Source organism: Phoca vitulina, unplaced genomic scaffold (genome assembly GCF_004348235.1).
Source record: "Phoca vitulina isolate PV1807 unplaced genomic scaffold, GSC_HSeal_1.0 scaffold11, whole genome shotgun sequence".
NCBI classification, from domain to species: Eukaryota; Metazoa; Chordata; class Mammalia; order Carnivora; family Phocidae; genus Phoca; species Phoca vitulina.
This window is the reverse complement of record NW_022589714.1, coordinates 1,835,486-1,856,708: the sequence shown is the minus strand read 5'-3', so window position 1 is coordinate 1,856,708 and position 21,223 is coordinate 1,835,486. Positions and strand designations below refer to the sequence as shown.

The 21,223-nt window shown below is 35.9% G+C and overlaps 1 protein-coding gene across 2 annotated transcripts in view; it reads right to left on the bottom strand.

Annotated features, from left to right (window-relative positions):
- MAP3K7 (mitogen-activated protein kinase kinase kinase 7) overlaps positions 1-21,223 on the bottom strand; it is a 68,928-nt gene that overhangs the window by 26,178 nt on the left and 21,527 nt on the right. Inside the window, exons 6-12 of one of the 2 annotated variants that reach the window (XM_032409256.1) lie at positions 15,901-16,025; positions 12,755-12,883; positions 10,836-10,966; positions 8,787-8,868; positions 6,109-6,239; positions 5,319-5,448; positions 1,622-1,702 (exon numbers count right to left, since the gene is read on the bottom strand). In XM_032409256.1, the coding sequence (XP_032265147.1) occupies positions 1,622-1,702; positions 5,319-5,448; positions 6,109-6,239; positions 8,787-8,868; positions 10,836-10,966; positions 12,755-12,883; positions 15,901-16,025 (809 nt within the window). The remainder of the gene's footprint in view (positions 1-1,621; positions 1,703-5,318; positions 5,449-6,108; positions 6,240-8,786; positions 8,869-10,835; positions 10,967-12,754; positions 12,884-15,900; positions 16,026-21,223) is intronic. The other variant, XM_032409257.1, reaches the window with a different exon arrangement.

Sequence of the window (21,223 nt, the reverse complement as noted above, 5' to 3'; positions counted from 1 at the left end):
AACCATTAAGACTATTCTTTCTCTTTTCTCTCCCTCATTATTTTGTACAGTACTGGCTACAGCATTCAGTACGTGTCTGTATGTGTTCTTAATGCTTACTCATAGACATGGATTAAGATTATACTGCCATTTGCCTAAATTCTCCTGATTCACTCAAACATTGAAAGTAATCACACTTAACAGTATGCATGTTTAAGTGTTCCCACTTCTTTAGTCAAAATATTATTCTCTTAAACACTGTACCTTTCAGCATGGAGGTAAAATGATCTCAAGTACTTTGTTAATTCTGTAAGCACGCCATGACTTAATAAATGAAATTACTATGTGAGAAATGGGTTAACTCTTTTCTCTGAACAGCAATGATGATGTTATAGAATAAAGCACTTTGAAAGAATAAAAATTAATTACTTTAATATAAAATGGTTTTCTACAGATAAAATGCCTAAGAATTATATTATTTATGTTTTATGCATATTTATAATTTATACAGATTTTATATGTATCCTAGTTCCTGGCCATGGGAGGTAATAATAGTTTGTTCATTTAAGAGGTACATATTTATTACACACTATGTGTGAGGCACTGTCAGATAACTGCTGATACTGTCAACCATAAGTAACAAAGACATGGTCTCTATATTCTGTTTTCATTTTACTAGAGGAGAAAATGACCTCTAGGTATTCAACTACGATACAATACTATGCTAAAAGCACAATCACAGGCAGTGTATAGAGTGCTGAGGAATTTACCCAAATCACACCCATGAATGTGTGTGGGAAAAACTGTGTATTTCTTTTTGGGGAAGAGGTGGAGGAAAACCCAAAGCAGATGGAGAAATAAATGATAATTTTGATGACATATATTAACCAATAATGAAGATCACATATGCCACTTAAGCTTCTGCCTAATATGGTGATTTAGAGTCATCTATGAAATTATTACTATAACAAATAAAAGCAATTTACCAATTAAGACTGAAGTACCATGTGTGAGTTAGGTATAAAAACATGTAATTTGCAAGAAGATTCTCTTGATAACATACAAGAATCAGAATTGACCATGATTCTTTGGCAAGATACCATGCAAAACAGCAAATCTCATTTAGTTTTGTTTCTATTTTCTAGTTAAGGCAAAATGGTATTTAGCAATTCTCTTTTTTCAACTTCAAATTTCACTTGCTACCAACAGAAAGAGGCTTGGATAGGAAGCCTAGAGGGAACCCCAGAAGTAGAAACTAAGGAAGGAAAGGAGCCAAGGTCAACAAATATTTTTAAATAGTTGTTTCCTCTTTCTGCTGGGTGCAAATAAAGTCTTGGTTCAGCTCATCTGCTCACTTAAAAGCAGGGAGGAAGTTGGTAAAATTCTAGGCTAGTATTCTCCCTTCTGGGAAAAGGTTTACTTTGCCTTCTATTCTACCCTCATTTTTGGAGATTTAAGGTATCCTGTCAAGTCTGCTTCAGTATATATAAATGTATAGTTTTCAATCTGTCTTCCTAATCTCTGCATGCAAGGTATCTCTTTTTATGTCCTAAACAAATTGGAGCAAGAAGCATTTTATAAGTACCAGGGATCATTATTCCGGTCCCACAGCTATTAGACCAACTCAGGTGGTCTATGATACCTGATATGACGATCTCAGGGACATCCAGAATGTTGCCAAATGAAGCAGTTTTACGGTGGCCCCGTTTAGGCTTGGAATAGGCTGCAAAAACATATATATACAGTATACATGCAAACAACCACAAACAGTAACACAGAAAACGATTAACTACAAAAACAGAATACTTTTCAAATAGTTATGTTAATAATACTTCATGCAGTATGGCATGCAGAACTATCTAACTTTTCATACATGCTTAGAAAAGGCGTGATTTAGGAGAAAAATATCAATAAAGATGTCTCACATACTGGTTTTAATTAGCAGGAAAAAAAATAAAAAGGACAGAGACAAACAAAGCTGCAGGGTAATGAGGAAGCTAAATTTCAAACATGTTCAGAGAAACAATCTACCTAAGTGAAATCGCTGATAAGCAATGAAGGGCTAGGATGAAAGTGGGAAGGGAGAGAGGAGTTAAAACGAAATAAGCTGCCATATTTGTTTTAATCACACAAACACAGGAATATATGTTCAAATTAGGTGTTTCTTGAAGTGTGCTATAAATAAAATTTGTGATTAAATGATAATTATTGAATCAAAGTGTGAAATGTATATGCTTTTTAAAATAAGTATTTACACATACTTCTATTACACTGAATATTTACTGTAGTTTCCAAAGTTCAAGGTACATTTCCATTAAATGTGAACAGTATTAAAAGCTGGAGAATATGAGTTTTTCAAAGACAATTCATAAAAAAAATCTGAACTGTATAAAATTCAGTGATGTTCAATGGCATCTGTTCTACATTTAGAGAGGGTGGGATAATTTAAATGTGTGTGGTTGTTTTTAACCTAGTGAAATATCACTTCTGTAAGGAATAATTATAAACCAGTACCTGACTAGAAAATTGACACTAGCAAAGATATAAAACTGTTATAACACCACTTCTTATTTTAGAGTAGTAGTCATTATTTAGCACATCTAACTTGAATGATATCCTTGAAGTGGAAAGGTTCTCCAAGTGTGAAGATATGTCACTGTGTGCACTATTCATCTGCCACTACACTGAGATGCCCTCACTCCACAGGAAAACACTTGCGACTCAGAGACCAGGAGGGCTTATTAGTGGCTGATGAGCTCCATTCAACCTGATCATTTATAAAGATCCATCTGTGTGGTAAAGACTTCCAGTCCCCTGCCAATCTCTATTCTTCCCCTCTTTCTAGCAACAGAACCCTGACTTTACTCAGGACAGCAATGTCCCCAGATAAAAGATCACAGATCCTTTTTTCCCTTGCAGCCAGGTGTAGTCATTTGACCATATTACTGTGGCCAAAGGCATCTATATGGAAGTTGTTAGGGGGAACTTCTGGTAAAGATCCTTGAAAGAGCTTGGGCATGGGCCCTTTGGCCTTCCCCTAATTTTCCTTTCTTGCTGCCTGGACTGTGGATGTGACAACTGCAATTATGATAGCTATTCTGGAGCACAAAGTTACCTTAAGGATGGAAGCCACACAATAGGATTGTGACCCAGAAACAGAGGAGCTCAGTTGCCTAATGATCATAGAGCCTACCTTCAAATTTCTTTATGTGTGAACAAGAAAGCTTATGTGTTAAAGACACTGCTATTTTGAATATTCTGTTATAGCTAGCCGATTCTAGTGCTGATATAATCAGTGTTCATTAGTAGATGAAGACAAGTACAATATGTTGGTCCTCTGGAAAACTTCTGAAAAGAGCTCCACAAAAAATGAGAATTTCTATTTAGAAAAAAAGAAAAACAACAAATGAATGAGAAAAAAGACCTTAAAAAAAAACAAAACAAAAAAAACAAACAAACCTGGTTAGCTAAGTTAAAAAATATATATACTAATATACATGAAAATACACATGTATACACATATATGGTTAAGAGACCAGAGGTAAATACACAAAATTGTTAAGTGTTTATCTCTTAAGTGGGACAATTATGGAAAACTGTTTTTTTTTGGTTGTTTCCATTTTCACATTTTCCATAAAAGAAATGTATTTACTTTTATAATTAGCTCCCCTCTACCCCTGGAAGAACTGGAAAGAAAACAAACCAGCATTACTAAGCTCAAACCTGGTTAGAAAGAAGGTTACATGTTCACTCAGATAATAAAACATATACAATTGACCCTTGAACAATATGGGTTTCAATTGCGTGGGTCCAATTATATGTGATTTAAAAAAAAATACAGTATAGTACTGCAAATGTGTTTTCCTTATAATATTCTTTTTTTTTTTTTAAAGATTTTATTTATTTGAGAGAGAGACAGTATAAGCAGGGGGAGCAGCAGCGGGAGAGGGAGACGCGGACTCCCTGCTGAGCAGGGAGCCAGATGTGGGGCTGGATCCCAGGACCCTAAGGTCATGACCTGAGCCAAAGGCAGACACTTAACCGACTGAGCCACCCAGGTGCCCCTAGTTTCCTTACAATATTCTTAATAACATTTTCTTTTCTGTAGTTTACTTTATTTTAAGAATACAGTATATAATACATATAATATACAAAACATGTGTTAACTATTTGTTATTGGTAAGGCTTCAGATCAATAGTAGTAGTTAAGTTCTGGGGGAGTCAAAAGTTACATATGGATTTTCTTTCTTTTTTTTTTAAGATTTTCTTTATTTGAGATAAAGCGAGAGAAAGAGAGCAAGAGAGCATGGCGGGGGGGGAAGGGGGTGAGCAGAGGGAGAAGCAGGCTCTCCAATGAGCAGAGAGCCTGACACGGGGCTTGATCCCAGGACCCTGACATCATGACCTGAGCTGAAGGCAGACCCTTAACTGACTGAGTCACCCAGGCACCCCTGGATTGACTGATTGATGTTCTTTCTCTTTCTTTCCTTCCTTCCTCTTTCTTCTTTTCTTCCTTCCTTTCTTCTTTCTTTGATTTAATTTTTTTAGGTTTGACTTATTTATTTATTTAGAGAGAACGAGCCGAGGGAGGGGCAGAGAGAGAGGGAGAGTGAGAATCTCAAGCAGATTCCCTGTCAGACGCTCGACTGACTAAGCCACCCAGACAGGCGCCCCTACATGTGGATTTTCAACTGCATGGTGGGTCGATGCCCTGAACCTGGGCGATGTTCAAGGGTCAACTGTAATTGTTTTTGTGCTAACCAGTCCTTCTGTAATTAATCATTTTAAGAACTGAAAAAATGGAATTCAAATGCTGGCTTTTTCAAGATTGAATAAAATTACCATGATCTTTTATATAACAATTAAAAGAACTAGCTACACCCAACTTAGCTGTTTTTGCTACTGGAAGGAAGAGGGGCAGACAGTAAGGCCAAATCATATTTGGATCTAGAGTACATTTTTCTGCTAATTTCAAAACAAAATATTTGCTATTATTTGAAGTCAGCACAAATTCTAGTAGAATCACTAAAAATCCTCTAAAACATTCTGGTTTTGGCAAAATTTCAATTTCCCACTTAAATTTTCAGTTCACGTTTGAGCTGAAAGAATTACATTTGATAAAAATATATTTTATGATCCAAATAATTTTACAAGTCATACCTGCTTTATTTGGAACTGGAGAAAAACATACAAATTATTTGCTAGAAGCTTAGAAAGTATATTGTAAGCCTACTTCCTGCTTTAAAAAAATTTATGACATAAAAAACCTGACATTCCCACTACTGAAACAATTAAAACTACTCTTTCCACTCCTCTTCAGATTTTTATTTCCTTTTTACCTGTGGTCGCAGCAATCCTGGCTTCTATTTCAGACATGTCAGCACTCATCCTCTTGCCCTCAGAGGTTGGGGGCAAGCTCTCCACACTGCTCCCACGGGAAGCTCCCAAGCTTAAACGTCCCGATTCACTCTGTTAAAATTATAGGTCAATTTGAATTACTGAAGCTCTTTAAATTGAAAAATCCTGGGCAGCCTAGGAGGAGGAAGATATCACCTGAGATTCTTAATGGATTCTGTTCTGAAAAGGGAAGTTTTAGGGAGAGGGCGCTGCAGGGGTAAGGGAGAGAAAGCTACAGACGCTGCCTTTAGGAAAGGGCAGTCACTGGAGCTGGGAGTTAAAGGCTACAATTATTAGTTAACCTAAATGCCTCAGGTAAGATGAATAAAATCACTTAAAATACTTTTAAATCAACAACAGCAAAAATATAATAAATCTGAACAATACGAAATGATAGACTTAGGACAAACTCCTTTAACTGGGTAGTAGAACCAAGAAATAACCATTTTACTTTTTTTTTTTTTTAGTATTTTACATTTTTAATCATCAACATTAAAGTTAGGGAACCTCACAGGGATGGAGCTGCACTGTGGCAAAGGCAGCAATCATTAGGAGGGAAAACAATTTGGTGATAAACGGTAGGAAAATCTCATTTTATGTCTCTATTTTGTCTGCTTTAGGAACAAGATTCAGCATTTGTATAATGGAAGATGACAAATAATTTCAGTTAGTATAAAGTTATGACTACTAGTAAGGTCATCATATGATTTTACTTTTAGTAACAAAACAAACCTGTTGCTTTGCCTGATTTTTCAACAATTTTGATTCTAAGCGTTTAATAGTATCATTTGTGGCAGGAACTTGCTCCATATTAGTGTCACTTTTATTACTGGTATTTGTAGAAGCGATGTCCATGAATGAGCCTAGGAAAGCAGAAATATTTATGATTACAGGTTGGGAATGATACAGATCCTTCATTCAATAATACGTAACTCAAATTCTTTTTGAAACTAACAAGACATGAATAGAAACAAAATAAGACTTTTTGAGCCAATGAAGATAACCAAACTCATTTAAGGATAGTACAAAAAGGGAACCAAAATGTTTAGTCTCCGAATAGTCAAGGATGACTGTAAGGTTTTCAGCCTGAGCTAGTAAATCACAGTTTAGGGATTAAATCCTTAATTAAGATGAGGAAGACCATGGGAGAATTAAGTTTGAGGGGAATGTCAGGAGCTTAGTTTTTGGAAAATAGTAAGTTTGAGTTCCTATTAGATATCAAGTAAGTAGCTGGATACAGGAGTACGAGGTTCAGGTCAGGTGTGAGCAAAGTATCAGCAAATAGAAGTATACACAGTTATGATATTAGATAAGATTACTGAGCAAATGAGTGTAGAGAGATAAGCAAAAGAGCCTTAATGACTGAGCCCTAAGCATGCTGACATGAATAGGTTGGGAAGATAAAAAAAATTACCAGCAAAGGAAACTATCAGAGAAAGTGGCCAGAGATAGAAAATGGAAACCCAGGCTAGTATGGTATCCTAGAGACCAACTAAAGAAAGTGCTACATATAAAAAGAAAGTAATGAACTGTGTCAAATGTTACTAAAAGCCAAAAAAGATGATAACTAGGGGCGCTTTGGTGGCGCAGTTGGTTAAGCGTCCGACTCTTGGTTTTGGCTCAGGTCATGATCTCAGGGTCATGAGATCGAGCCCCAAGTCAGGCTCTGTGCTCATCAGGGAGTCTGTTTAAGATTCTTTCTCTGTCTCCCTCTGCCCCCCTGCCCCGCCCTACTTGTGCATGCTCTCCCTCCCTCCCTCTCAAATAAATAAATCTTAAAAATAATGAGAACTGAAAATCATTTCAATTTAGTCATGTGGAGACAACTGGTGACCTTGATAAGAGCAATGCTGGAGTAGTGGTATAATAAAAGCCTGAATGGACTGGGCACTAGAGAGAATGAGGAAGAGAGAAGCTAAGAGGATGCAAATACAGACTATATATGCCCTGGGAATGATTCCAATGGAAAGGCTGATGATGCAAGAGACTGAGGGAAGAACTGCTGGGAAGAGCAGGTGGGATACAGTGCACAAGGAGACAAACTTGCCTCTGGTGAGGAGCATGGAGAGCTCAGCCGTAGTAACAGAAAAGAATGGAGAGCAGATGGGCACAGATACAGGTAGATGGGAAGATGGGCACAGATACAGGTAGATGGGAAGAAGGTAGGGGAGTTTCTGGAAGCTATCTTCTGATCGCTCCAATTTTTCTAAGAAATAGGCAAATAGGATCAGCAGAAAGTGAGGAGTGAAGAGGAGATATTTGAAGTTTGAGGAGAGAGGCTAAAGTATAAAATTAAGTCATCTAGGCGAGAGGAGATAGACTAAACTATAGTACAACCATCCAGCATCACTAAATCACTAAGGCATTTGAAGAGAGTAAACATGTGTTGTTTCCAGCCACATTCAGCTGCACTGGTACAGGCAAGGGCAAGCCAAGTGTCAGATTTAACCACCTGTGGTTTAGCCAAATAAGCCTAAGACAAGAAATTATAATAACTATCTGGAATTAAGTGAAGGGAGGATGAAAGCAAAGATCTGAGAACTGTGGCTCAGTGAAAAGATGGAAGGATCAAAGGCCTGAAGGTCACAGTACTTAAACAGTTTGGAGGTGGTGGTAGAAACAAATAATGGAGAAGTTCACTTTAGAATTCAGAGCAACTTAAAGATTTTCAGTAAAAATAGAATTTGGGAGTAACTATTAAATCAGCTTAAAATAAATGTAATTATTTTTGAGGTGGGGGAAACAGATGAGCAAAAAAATTTGTCAGTAAAAATAAAATTTTAAGTACCAGATAAATATATGTGTACACATACAATGTACCTTTTAGTTGTAATTAAATTAATAATGAATGCTTAAAATGCCATATATTTTGAAAAGCACAATTTTTCTTAGAGACTTATTTCTGCTTTTTGATGACCACAAACTACAGATTCCACTACTACTCTGTATTTAGAAAACTAATGAACTTTGAACTAAAAATAAGAGTTCTTAAATAAGAGTTTCTATAGACTCTTCTACAAGGACCAAAAAGTAGAGTGTTCATGATGAAGAAATATGCTGTTTTTTACATTTACAATGATTCCTAATATTATGTGATCTACCTGTATCTGTGTAAAAAACGATTTTATTTTTCAAGTAAAGAATGACATTCCCAGCAATACAATATCCCATATCTTTTTATATTTAACTATGCAAGAATTCTAAGACTTGGAAGCAGGTCTTTAGTAACTCTTTAATCTGGGTACCTTCATGAAGAATGATGCACCTGGAAACCCAAATTGCAGTCAATCATATGAAATAAAGAAATTAAAATGCAAATGGAGACATCATTCATTGCCTCTTGATTATAATTTCATGGGAACAGACACACAAAAAATTAGGGTTATTACTCTTCCAATCTACCCACTTACCTGTACTGGTGGCAGAGTTGCTCTGTCCTTCATCTGAATACTGACAAGGATACTGTAATGGCTCATCTGCTCCTGGAAAGTACTATATATGAAAAAGTAAATCACAATTTAAAATTTCTTTAATACAAAATAAATCCTGCAAGAATTAACTTGAAGAATACACATTATTTACTTGTCCTGGGATGTGAAAGTAGCAGAGATGGTGCTTTATTTTCCCTAAGGCATATACTGAATTTATAGATGTCTAAACTCAGTATATGCCTTAAGTTTTTTTTAAATTTTATTATGTTAATCACCATATATTACACATCATTAGTTTTTGATGTAGTGTTCCGTGATTGTCTGCATATAACACCCAATGCTCCATTCAATACATGCCCTCTTTAATACCCATCACCAGGCTAACCCAACCCCCCAACCCCCTCCCCTCTAGAACCCTCAGTTTGTTTCTCAGAGTCCATAGTCTCTCATGGTTCGTCTCCCCCTCCTATTCCCCCACCTTCATTTTTCCCTTCCTACTATCTTTTTTTTTTTTAACATACAATGTATTATTTGTTTCAGAGGTACAGGTCTGTGTGATTCATCAGTCTTACACAATTCACAGATGCCTTAAGTTTTTGATTTTACAAAGATGAAGATAATGTGCTACTCTTAAATTTCAACTGTGATCAATGCTGTGTATGTACTTAAGTATCTATTTTACACAGAGCCTAGATAGTCCTCAAGAAAACAGCTTTATTTTTCTAGAGGAACATATCAAATATAATAGTATTCCTTGTAATTATGTAAAATGGATTTATGTTCTCATAGCACTGATACAAACTTCCAAATTGCAGAAATTATTGTCAGTCTGACAACTGAGGCTGGTATGCCATAGAATAATTGTTAGAACCAATATTTTGAATATCAAAGATAGATTATGGCTGTTCCTCTATAAAACGGAGATACAATATTGGAAACTTTTGGTGGACAAAAATTAGAATTTAGGGAAAAAAATAAAGGCTTTCTTTTCAAATCAGACAAAGCACATATAATTATAATTTGAACAATTTATATATCCCAATGTTTTAGGGTATCTCACTATGGAGACTAAGTTGTTTTCTTATGGGCACATCTTTAGGGCCTAGGATTCTAAATATAGCTGGTACCCACATATGATGGTAAGTTTTAATCAGATTAGTTCAATCTTGGTTTCCCTAAATCATTTTCAATAGAATAAACAAATCTTTGGCCATTTAGGAAGTCTATATTTAAGGAGACTGAAAGGTTCTTCTACTGAGCAAAATTGTTCTACTGTTCTAAAATTCACACACTTTCGTAAGTATGTGAACTTTTAAAGTCAAAGTACCACTTGGGAGATTTTGTTAATGCACCAAAAACTAGAAGCCTAAAATTAACATAACAATAAAAAATTAAAAAAAATTATTCAAATAATTCTAAAACTGTTTGTTTATAGACTAAGAAATTTTGATAATCATTTGAAAGGGTTTTTCTAAATTAAAAAATTCTATCTATAAATCCTAGAAGTTTAACTTTTTAATGGTAAATAAAAAGCTAAAAATATGCAGTGAAACAACAGAAGGTAAAAATCATTAAATAAACGTGTCTGGGAATACAACCATTCTATTGCCTTGCATAAATGACTGCTTGATGAAGATCTGTACTCAAGAAAATTTAAAATTTAGTTTGGCAAGTATTAGAGTCAGAAAATACCTAAGTCCTGTATAAAGACATCTAATTTAGCTTCTCTCACATTATAGATGAGGCAACAGGCCCCAAAACACATCTGTCCACTAAGTTAAGCAGGAGGAAAAAGCAAGTTCAGAAACCTAGTCTAGCTATCTTTCCATTCTAAAGAACTAGATTTTATCCCCCAAAATAACGTTTCCTCCTCTGATTATGAGTAATAAATGCCCATTCTAATTAGGACAATACAGAAAAGTATAAAGCAAAAAATAGCAATAATGTCTTTTTACTTTAAAACCCCATTCAAACTCAGTATATATCAAATTCCCCTAAATCCAAAGCCCCTCAAAAGAAGGATTATACCCGCATCAAGTGAGTCATTATTTTCACAATTTCCTCCATTGAAGGGCGCTGAGAAGGATCTTTAGACCAACAACGAGTCATCAGGCTCTCAATGGGCTTAGGTAAATTTTTGATCAGTGGTGGTCGAGTACCTATAATTGAAAATTAGAGGAGGGGGGGAAAGAATGTATTTACCCAAAGAATGGTGTAAGCTTTTTATATGTATTTCCAATACAGTATTTATTTTATAGATCTTGTAATTTAAGATTTATTTTGGAATAATAAAAGTACTTTTTTTTGTCTATTAGGTTTACATTACATTTTCATAAAGGGGATGGTACACCTTTTGCGAAGTCAAATTAAAATTTTTATATTCATTATAGTAAAAATAAGACTGAGAAATAATATCTCATTTGTTCTAAACATTGTTCTTTTAACAAATAATAATGGCTTAGTGGGTGCTTTATTAAGTAAAATAAAATGATGGTTTGAGGTAATCTTACTTGAACTAGATTTTCAGATTCACTGTAAAAATTTCAAATGTATTTGAAAAATCACCTTCCATATTGGAAAAGTCATCAACTACGGTGTTATACTCACTGACCTCTAAATGACTCTTTTGTCAATGGCAGACCTTTTTGGCTGCTGTGAATCCATCACTTCCCCAACTGAAAACTGTCAACCTTTGTGTAATTAACAAGACTAATATAGTGAGGTCCCTAACTTAAAGAAAGCCTCAAATATAATGAAATCTTTGTAATTCTACCAACTAACAAGTTAGTTCTTTTATTCTGTACTTCACTAACAGTCGATTATTTACTGACAATTGACAGAAAAACAAAACACACTGTCTTAGTCAATGCTCTAGCATTCTCTACAATGACATTAAAGGTAGTAAAATGAAAAGTAGTACAGGAAACAAACAAACAAAAAAAACCACTTAGGATTACTCAGATGATGGGACTGTTTGACAAGTCTATGAATCACCTAGTTAGGCAGGTATTTGTATGATCTGTGGAATAGTGTATTAAAATGCCATAATCAGAATGATTATAACCAATTGATAGAAATTAAATAATAGAGAATGATATAAAAATTAGGAAGGTTAAGCAATTTCCCTCCATGAAGAGTTTATTTTCCCAAATCAAATGTGAAATAACTTGATTAATGAAGAACATGTATTCTAACATCCTGAGTGGTTAGAAACATACAGCTACATGTTTAAAAGAAGCAGGAGGGATAAAGGACACTGAGTTCATAAGTCAATATAACTTAAAAATATGGACACTGGGAGTCAGAAAGATCTGGATGGGAATCCCAGCAATACCACCTACTAATCTGATGACCTTGGACAACTTCCTTTCCCTCTCTTAAGTCTCGGTTTCTGTAAAATTGTTAAATGAAGCAATAACAGTACACCCCTTATAAGGATGAATGAAAAGATAAAAAGAAAGCATATGTGAAGCATTCTGTGTTTTGCCTTTATGAATAGCTGAACTAACAATTCTTATTATTATTATTTGCTCCCTCAGGAGAAAAGGCTATACCTCCTCAATTAACCTTAAGAACCTTGAGAAAGATTTTATTTATTTATTTTTTAAATTTTATTTTCTCCACAGAGTCCAATCTGAGGCTTCTCTATCCCCTAGAGAAAGCCAACCTAGGTAGTTGGCTCTGGCTGTCTACTGATGGCCTTTCCCTAACTAGCAGGATCAGCAGACCTCCTCAGCCTTGGGCAAAGGACAGGACCACTCTCAGCCCTGCCCTACCTGATTTTGGGGGTGAGGGGGGACGGTAGGTGATTGATGACAGCAAAGTATTCTGTTAACAAAGAACTGGACATTTTAATGTTAGGGATAAATGGTCTTGTTTAAGGTAGATACAATTGTCCAGACAGAAAGTACAGAAAATATATTAAAGAAAAATTTCTTTTTACGAACCGTTATGAACAGCCCACATAATACGGAAAGCTGGGCCACCAATCTCATCAAAGGGTTTCCGACGTGTTATCACTTCCCAAAGGATAATACCCCAGCTGAAGACATCACATTTTTCACTGTAATTGCTACCTAGAGAAAAAGGTGGTATAATTTTAAGATTCTTTTCCACATGAATTACAGGAACAAATGCCTACATAAATTTTTAAGAATGAGCACTGTGTACAAAAACAGGAAGATGCAGCATGTAGAACTGAGAAATTACTTTCTAAAGTACCTTAAGTCTCTGCAACAAAACACTTATTTATGAATTAAGTATTAATGATTAACTTTAGAAAGTGGGTCATTTTCTACCTTTTCATCGAGAGGCACAGGATTTCTCTTTTATTTATTCTGACTTACACTTTCCATGGGGCAGAATATGAAACATTTGTACTTCCCTTTCTGTGATTTTTAAATCTTAAATTTTCTTCCCCCATTCATTCTCTTGCTAGAACTACTCTACTATCACAGCAGAAGAGATTTCTAATTTAATGACAAGACTTTCTTTTCAATATCTGGCAAGATAAAATTCTTAATTTGCGGGGCGCCTGGGTGGCTCAGTCATTAAGCGTCTGCCTTCGGCTCAGGTCATGATCCCAGGGTCCTGGGATCGAGCCCCGAATCAGGCTCCCTGCTCCGCGGGAGGCCTGCTTCTCCCCTCTCCCACTCCCCCTGCTTGTGTTCCCTCTCTCACTGTGTCTCTCTGTCAAATAAATAAATAAAATCTTTAAAAAAACAAAAATTCTTAATTTGCAAACTTAAAAGTTGTAAGCAATGAAAATTATGGATAACAAATTTATAGTGAACAAATTATGCTGCAAAATTTACAGGATCACTAAATTGGGTGAATCAGCACAATAAACAGCCAAAAAAAACCCCCAAACCCCCAAAACCCACTGTATGAATGATTATAGTGATAATCACACATGTACTTAGCATGTGTACCACACAGGCACTAAGCAGTGCACTGTAAGCACGAAAATGATATTACAATCGAATTTGGGTTATAGGGGCTGACATCTTTCAGAAATGAAGAAATCTGCATAGTCTTATAGTATGAACTTTATTACTCTAAATTTTAAAAGTAACCTTTATTTCTGGCCTCTTTTGTATAAAATAAATCTTTTTGCTCTTTACACTACAGTAATACTATGTGATTTTAACTCACAGAGAAGCATTTTAAATGAATTGTTTTAGGGGTGCCTGGGTGGCTCAGTCGGTTAAGTGTCTGACCAGCTCAGGTCACCATCCCATGGTTCTGGGATCAAGTCCCACATCAGGCTCCCTGCTCCATGGGGAGCCTGATTCTCCCTCTGCCTGCCACTCCCCCTGCTTGTGCGTGCACGCACGCACTCTCTCTCTGTCAAATAAAATCTTAAAAAAAAACAGTTTTAAACCAATGTATTCTGTATGAACTTAAAAACAGGAAGCATTATTTAATTTTGTATAATTTAACATTTGCTGGTTTCATTCATTTTTTAATTGAATTTTATGGCAAAACAGCTCCACTCAAGTGACCAACTACATGGCAAATTTTTCTCGCAGGTGGCTAAAAACAAAGAAACAAAAAAACTTTAAATTCATCAAAAATAAAAGAAATAAGCCATAATCAGAATCTGATTACTAAACATATCTGAATTTTATGGACAGTCATATTTCCTTACAAATCACACATCTTCAGTTCAACTTTTCTCATTTAAAAGATAATTTGATGTTTTCATATAGAAACCTATTATGAAATTTGTGGATCATTCTTTTAGAACTTGAGAGAGATACGGAGATGTAAAAGAAATTAAACATAAGCTTATCCTTTACTTGTCTTTCTTAGTATTGTATTTCTGCCAAATAACTTGCATTCCTTCTAAGGCATGCTCATTTACACTGTCAATTTTTAATTGCTAGGAAACCAATACAAAGCACAGTTATTCTTGGTATTTATGTTCTATAAAGTTTCTGTGAAGACTGGACTAGTGAATGCAGTCATTTGCTCGTAGGGGCAAACAGGGTTAGGTTCCTGTGGACCTCTTAGTGTCAACTGATCAGTACATAACCTTGTTTTATATGTGTTTCTGTTTAAGACACCTTATTTAATATATATTATAGGGTCATTAACATTGAACTCATGGACCACCACTATAACTCATGCTTGAATAAAGATTAGCTAGCACATGTATTTTCTCTGTTAAGATATATCACAGTCTTGTTATACTTAGGAACACTAGAAAGCACTTCAATGCTGCCCTTGGAGACCATCTTAAACAGTGAAATCACCAACAAAAAGCACATAAAAAGTGAAAAACAAACAAACAAACATGGCACTAAGTAGATCATTAAAATGACATAGTATGAGAGCTGAAATAAGAAGGCAGTGTGTGGTCTTGTTCCTCAGCTGGGAACATGTGTTGGATGACTCAAAATTTTCCCCTGCTCTGTACATGCCTGCAAATAACCATGAAAGCACCATGAATACTGATTTTAGGGTTAAAAAGAGGCACGTTTTACAGCTGTAATAGGCAGAATATGAAAATAAGGCTTGATTGTACATACACTTGAACTTGCATAGGACACTGCTATGTGACACAATACAAATCCTGCTATGAGATTTAAGTCTAGGGCTGTACTTATTTACTACCTCCTTATTAGACTTTAATACAGTTGACCTGTGAATATTGATTTGAAATGCAGAGGTCCACTTAAATGCACATTTTTTTTTTTGAGAAATACAGTACAATACTATAAATGTAGTTCCCTTACTATTTTCTTAATAACATTTTCTTCTTTCAGTTTATTTTATTGTAAGAATACAGTAATACATCTATAAAATATGTGTTAAAAGATCATTTATGTTATCACTAATGCTTCTGGTCAACAGCTGTCTATTAGTAGTTAGGTTTGGGGGAGTCAAAAGTTACATGTGGATTTCCAACTGCATGGTACAGTCAGCTCCACTAACCTCAGCATTGTTCAAGGGTCAACTGTATATCCTTTTTCTAATATGTACTATGCAGAAATAAAACCACTGAAACAGGATAAAGCCATAAACACACACTGGATGTACATGGAGTAAGAAGGCAGATTATCAATCACAACATGCTTTTGTCATTTACCTTCAAAAACTTCAGGTGCCATCCAAGCAGCACTCCCCTTGTTATTGGTCATATGAGTCTGAATATCACAGGCTGTACCAAAGTCACAGATTTTTAATACTGTCCCGCCTGCAACCAGCAGCAAGCTATTTACAAAAAACAAAAACAAAGGTTGTAAGACCAATACTTGATATCTACAGTAAAAGAAGAGACATTTGTGGTTAAGCAAAAGGTCATCATTCAACTTTTGTCAAATGCTTCCTGGTCACCCAAATAGCTCAATGGTTCAAAGGAATATTAGCAAAAAATAAATGACCTTAACCTAGTTCTCTTAGGGAGACTGCTAGATCCACATTTTGATGTCTCCATCTCTATCTCCATAATCTTTCCTGACCATACATCTCCCTGGGCCAAAATAAAACATAGGGTTTAAAAAAGTCCTAGTAGGTCAACATTACGTGTCCTAAAATGGAAGTAAATGGATATCAATACCTTCGTAAATCACTTGTCCCCTAAACTCAATCTACCTATTGCAGTGTTTTTCAAGCTGCAGGCAGAAACCTAGTCATAAAATTTAAATCATAAAAATCTAGATCAGAGATCTGGAAACCTAAGTCACAAAACTCATTCAGTAGACTATAACAGCATTTAAAAAAATAGAATAGAAAATATCAAAGTGCATCACAACTAGTAAAATTAAATACTGTTTGATGTATGTTGTTTCAGTTTTATACACATTAATATGCACACATGATAGACTGTGAAGTATTTCTTATTGTGGATCATGGTCCAAATGTTTGCAAACCTGTTTTGTTCTTATTAACCTTACGGTGAACAGAGATAAGTCTTTAGCCTACTGTTGCCAGACTGGTTAGCTGTTCACTGACCCCATTTCCTTTCCCTCCTGGGCATAAAAGATTACCCTTTCCAGACTTCTGAGTAGTTAGATGGCTATATGACCATTCTAGCCAATGGGTTGTAGATAGAAGTGATGTACTTCACTTTCAAGCCTGGCCATAAAAATCTCCCACATACATATATTCCTTTCCTTTCCTCATATGCCACTGAATGCAGAGGATTTTGAAACTACAAGGAGCCTGGGATCCTGAGCCACCATGTGAGAAACTCATATGAGTAAAAAAATGGACTTCATATGAGTAAAAAATTGGACTTCCTATGAGTAAAAAAATGGACTTCATATGAGTAAAAAAAATAAACTTGTATTTTGTAAAGCCATGAGATTTCAGAGCTTACCTATTATAACACTGCCACTCTAACCAATGTAAGAAATTGGTATAGAAGTGGATGCTGCTATAACAAAAATCTAATATATTTTATATTAGCTTAGCAGTAGGGAACAAGAACGCTAAAACTGGACGCTGGAAAGATAGAGATCCATGTAATGACATGGCAAAACGTCTGGTAAAATTTGTCTCCCATGATAATTTGTGGCCTTGAAGGACTGGAAAAACTGACTGCTTCTAAACTCCAAATAGCAGGAAATAAGACTGACAAAGGCCCTTAAGACTCAGTACTGCAGCAAAGAACAAATTAAGAGAAAGTACTTCCCACCTACACTTGATGATTTCACGGTGCCTCTGTTCAGTTGAGAAAAGGCAATGTGGCCAGAAATCAAATAAACCAGGTTCAAGATTTTGTCTAAGAATGAATTCTGGTAATAGTCACAGGCACATGAAACTGACTGAACAGGGAGATCACAAGCCTACTTTTGAGGAAATTAATATTGCCAAAGGAACCACAAATTTCTAATTAAAAGACTTTTGACTGTTTTGAGTCCTCACAACAATCCTCAGGACCCCCGATCTACATAAGCAAGGTGCAGCTGTGAAAACTGCACAGCTTCGGAGGAGAGTATATGCCAATACCCACATCTGACATGGTATGAAGAATGCACAAAGAGAAACCTACAAAAGGGTGAAGCTTGGAGTCATGAACAATGGATAAGGGAGTTCCTTTTCAAGGGCCAAAGGAAGGTCTGATCAAGACCCCTCTCATAAATCCAGGGCAGAGGGACCAGACAATGCCAAGAAGTCAACCCTACAGACTAGTAACTGCTGTATGCCTCCATGCTTCCCTGTTCCCAGTGGAAACTTTAACTGATTGTCCTGTCTTTCTGCTATTATGTACTGTGTGAGTTGGGAGAGAGGTGACAGATAACTTGTCCTTTTAATTCATTTGTTTCCAAACTATGAGAGGCCACATCCAGACCAGCTGGAGGACCACATGTCATCCTGAGATGTTCATCCTGGATGGTGAACTGGATGGTGACTACAAGAGCCTTTGGGATATTTAACTGGCAAAGAGCAGTGCGTGGTTCTAACCTGTGGTTAGAGTAGTAAATACTCTGGGTGACTGGGACTGGCCAGTTGCTCATAAAAGCCATCCCCTTCTTCCTCTGGGGCATACAAGACATTTCCCAACCTGTCTTGTAGGTAATTATACCTAAGACTGAGTTGTGGCCACTGATATGTGGGTAGCGGGAGGGGCACTTCTAGGCCTGGCTCAAAAAACCTCTCGTATGTGATCTCCATTCTCTTTATCTGCTGGCTGAATACATAAGTTCCCAAAGTCCTGGAGGATGGCAGAAATACAAGACGGAGGGAGCTTAACTGGGTCCCTGAATGACAATATGGAAGATCATCTGCCAAACAGGAACACCTGTTTTGGATTTCACATGCATGAGCAATAAATTTCTATTGTGATAAGCCCAGTATTAGCTACAGCAGCTGGTGTTAAAACAACTAATATTCCTATTATGATTCCTTTAAAGGAACTGATACTCAGAGTCTTAGTTTTTTATATCCCAATGTAACTTATTACTCCTATAAAAACTGAAATCAATATAAGGCATTTTAAAAGTGTAAAAAGAACTATGAAAGTAAAAGACGATTTTATTAGCTTATTAAAGAGTTAAACATTTAAAAATAAATGTGTAAAACACTTTCTATATGATTACCTAAAAAGCTTACAGTCATGTGTAAACAAGTAGAAGTAATTCTACTTGTTTTCTGTAAACAAGTAGAAATAATTCTTTATTTTGAATCCCCTTCAACCACCTTCTCTTACATGCAAAAAGGTATTTTTGTTTTATATAGCCAACATTTATTTTAATGTATGTTTATTTTGTTTCACCATTCCTTCTTGAATCTTATACTTGTCTTATGTAATCATTTTCTTTCTTCCCCAAATACCTTCAATTAAGGTCCATTTATAGTGAATTCTCTCGGGTTTTGTTTCAAAACATCTTTAACTCACACCCTCCTCCTTAAAAACTAATTTAGGGCCAGTACACTATTTTCTCTCAGCTCTGTGAAGTTATGATTCCAGTTTTCTAGCTTCCACTAATGGTGCTGGAAACTATACTTCAGTCTGTCAATCCTTTGTAGATAATCTCTTTTCTGATTAGCTGATTTAAAAATCTCCCTTTTGTTTTTGTTGTTCTGTATCCTAAGGTGTGTCATAGGGTAGACTTCTTTTCATTTATCCTGTTTAGAAATCATACCTTTGTTCAGAAAATCCCTGGCCAATCCCTCTTGAATTATAAACTCTCTCCATCCTATTTTCTTCTACTGGAGTTCTGTGTTGTCTGTCCTGTCTTTCCTTTCCCTGTGATCCTTAATCTATCATTTTTCTCATTTGTTTGTGTTGCATTCTGGGTAACTACAGATCTACCTCACAGCTCACCAATTCTCTTGGTACCTATTTCAGATCTGCTGTTTAAAATTTTTAATTATTCCTAAATGTTGTATTTCATTCTTTTGGTCATTTTAAATAGTTTATTCCTTGCACATTTTAATTCTTTTTTTGAGTAAATAATATAAGCATATTTACATTATATTCCATATTGATAATTCCAAATAACGGGAGTCTTAATATTTGAGGGCTTAATTCTGCTTTGTGTTATTTCTGCTGACTTTTACTCATGGTAACTTGGACCCTTATGGATGTGGTAATTTTTATTGTGGCTTTATATCGGATTGATTTTAATCTGGAATAATTAAAGGCCTGAACTGAAAACACAGGACTTTAAAATGGAGTTTCACTTACTATTAGATGCCCTGGGACACTACCAATCCCAAACCTTTTTAATCTGTTTTGTTGGGATTTTTCTTGATTGTGCAAGTAGGGCAAATTCAAACTCACAACAACATGTGGGGAGGCCTCTGTTAAGAAATAAACGTTTGCCAAGTCAGAAAACTGATAATGTTTCTAGCCCACTTTTTTTTTAAAGATTTTATTTATTTGACAGAGAGAGAGAGAGCCAGAGAGCACAAGCAGAGGGAGAGGGATAAGCAGGCTCTGCACTGAGCAGGGAGCCTGATGCAGGGCTCGATCCCAGGCCCCTGGGATCATGACCTGAGCGGAAGGCAGACACTTAACCATCTGAGCCACCCAGGTGCCCCTCTAGCCCACTTTTAAGTTGTTCCCTCCAGGGATCCTAAATTTATGGAGATCTCAGTTCTGCTACTTCACCTGGTGCAGAACAAAGGACCTATCTCCAATTACATAAGAGCCATTAACACGGGGGCTCTACATTTTTGATAAAGACAGAAGCTCACAGTAGAGTCCCTTAGCTTCCATGCTTGGATTAAATTCTCTCAGGATTCAGTGCTTTCCATTTTTTTGTCCTGGTGATTTCCCTTATTTTCTTGTAAAATCACCTAATTCATGTAAAAGGATATTTGTTGTCATATGCAGTATCTCTGGGTGTTTGTTGTAGGATGGTTTTTCAGTTGATCTGGTTCGCCATAATGCTGTGTCAAAATTCTTATCATGTGAGCCTAAGAATCAAAGCCACATTTCTATACAATCTCTACCAACAAACACATATTGTTAGGATTTAAATGCATAGATAGCATGGCTTAACTTTATGTGCTTTTCAAACTAGGTTATGAAACCTTGGCACTGTATCAGTGTATGCCAGGATAAGTGGCAGGAAGCCTACAGAGTCCTAGGTTAAAGCTCGCAGTTCTCCCTGGGCCATCACTTTTACTAAGTTTTAAGTATTTTCAACATCTTAACATTGACTTTAAAACAAATTACATAATATATGAAGTTGAATGCAAAATTTACATGCAACATTCCTAAAGGAGGGTTATTTGGGCTCTTTCCTAGTCTTAGAACTGCTGAGGTTGTATTATATCATAACTTTGTTCTGGGGGGTAGGAAAGTTTGAGAAGCACCAACTTAGGACATTAAAAACTTTTCAGATTCTCAAAACATAAAATGATTCAGTAGCATTGTATTTTCTAAAAACAGCTCTATAAATCAAGTCTTCCAAGTCTAAGATTGCTTATAAGACCAAGAATAGTTTCAAGTACTT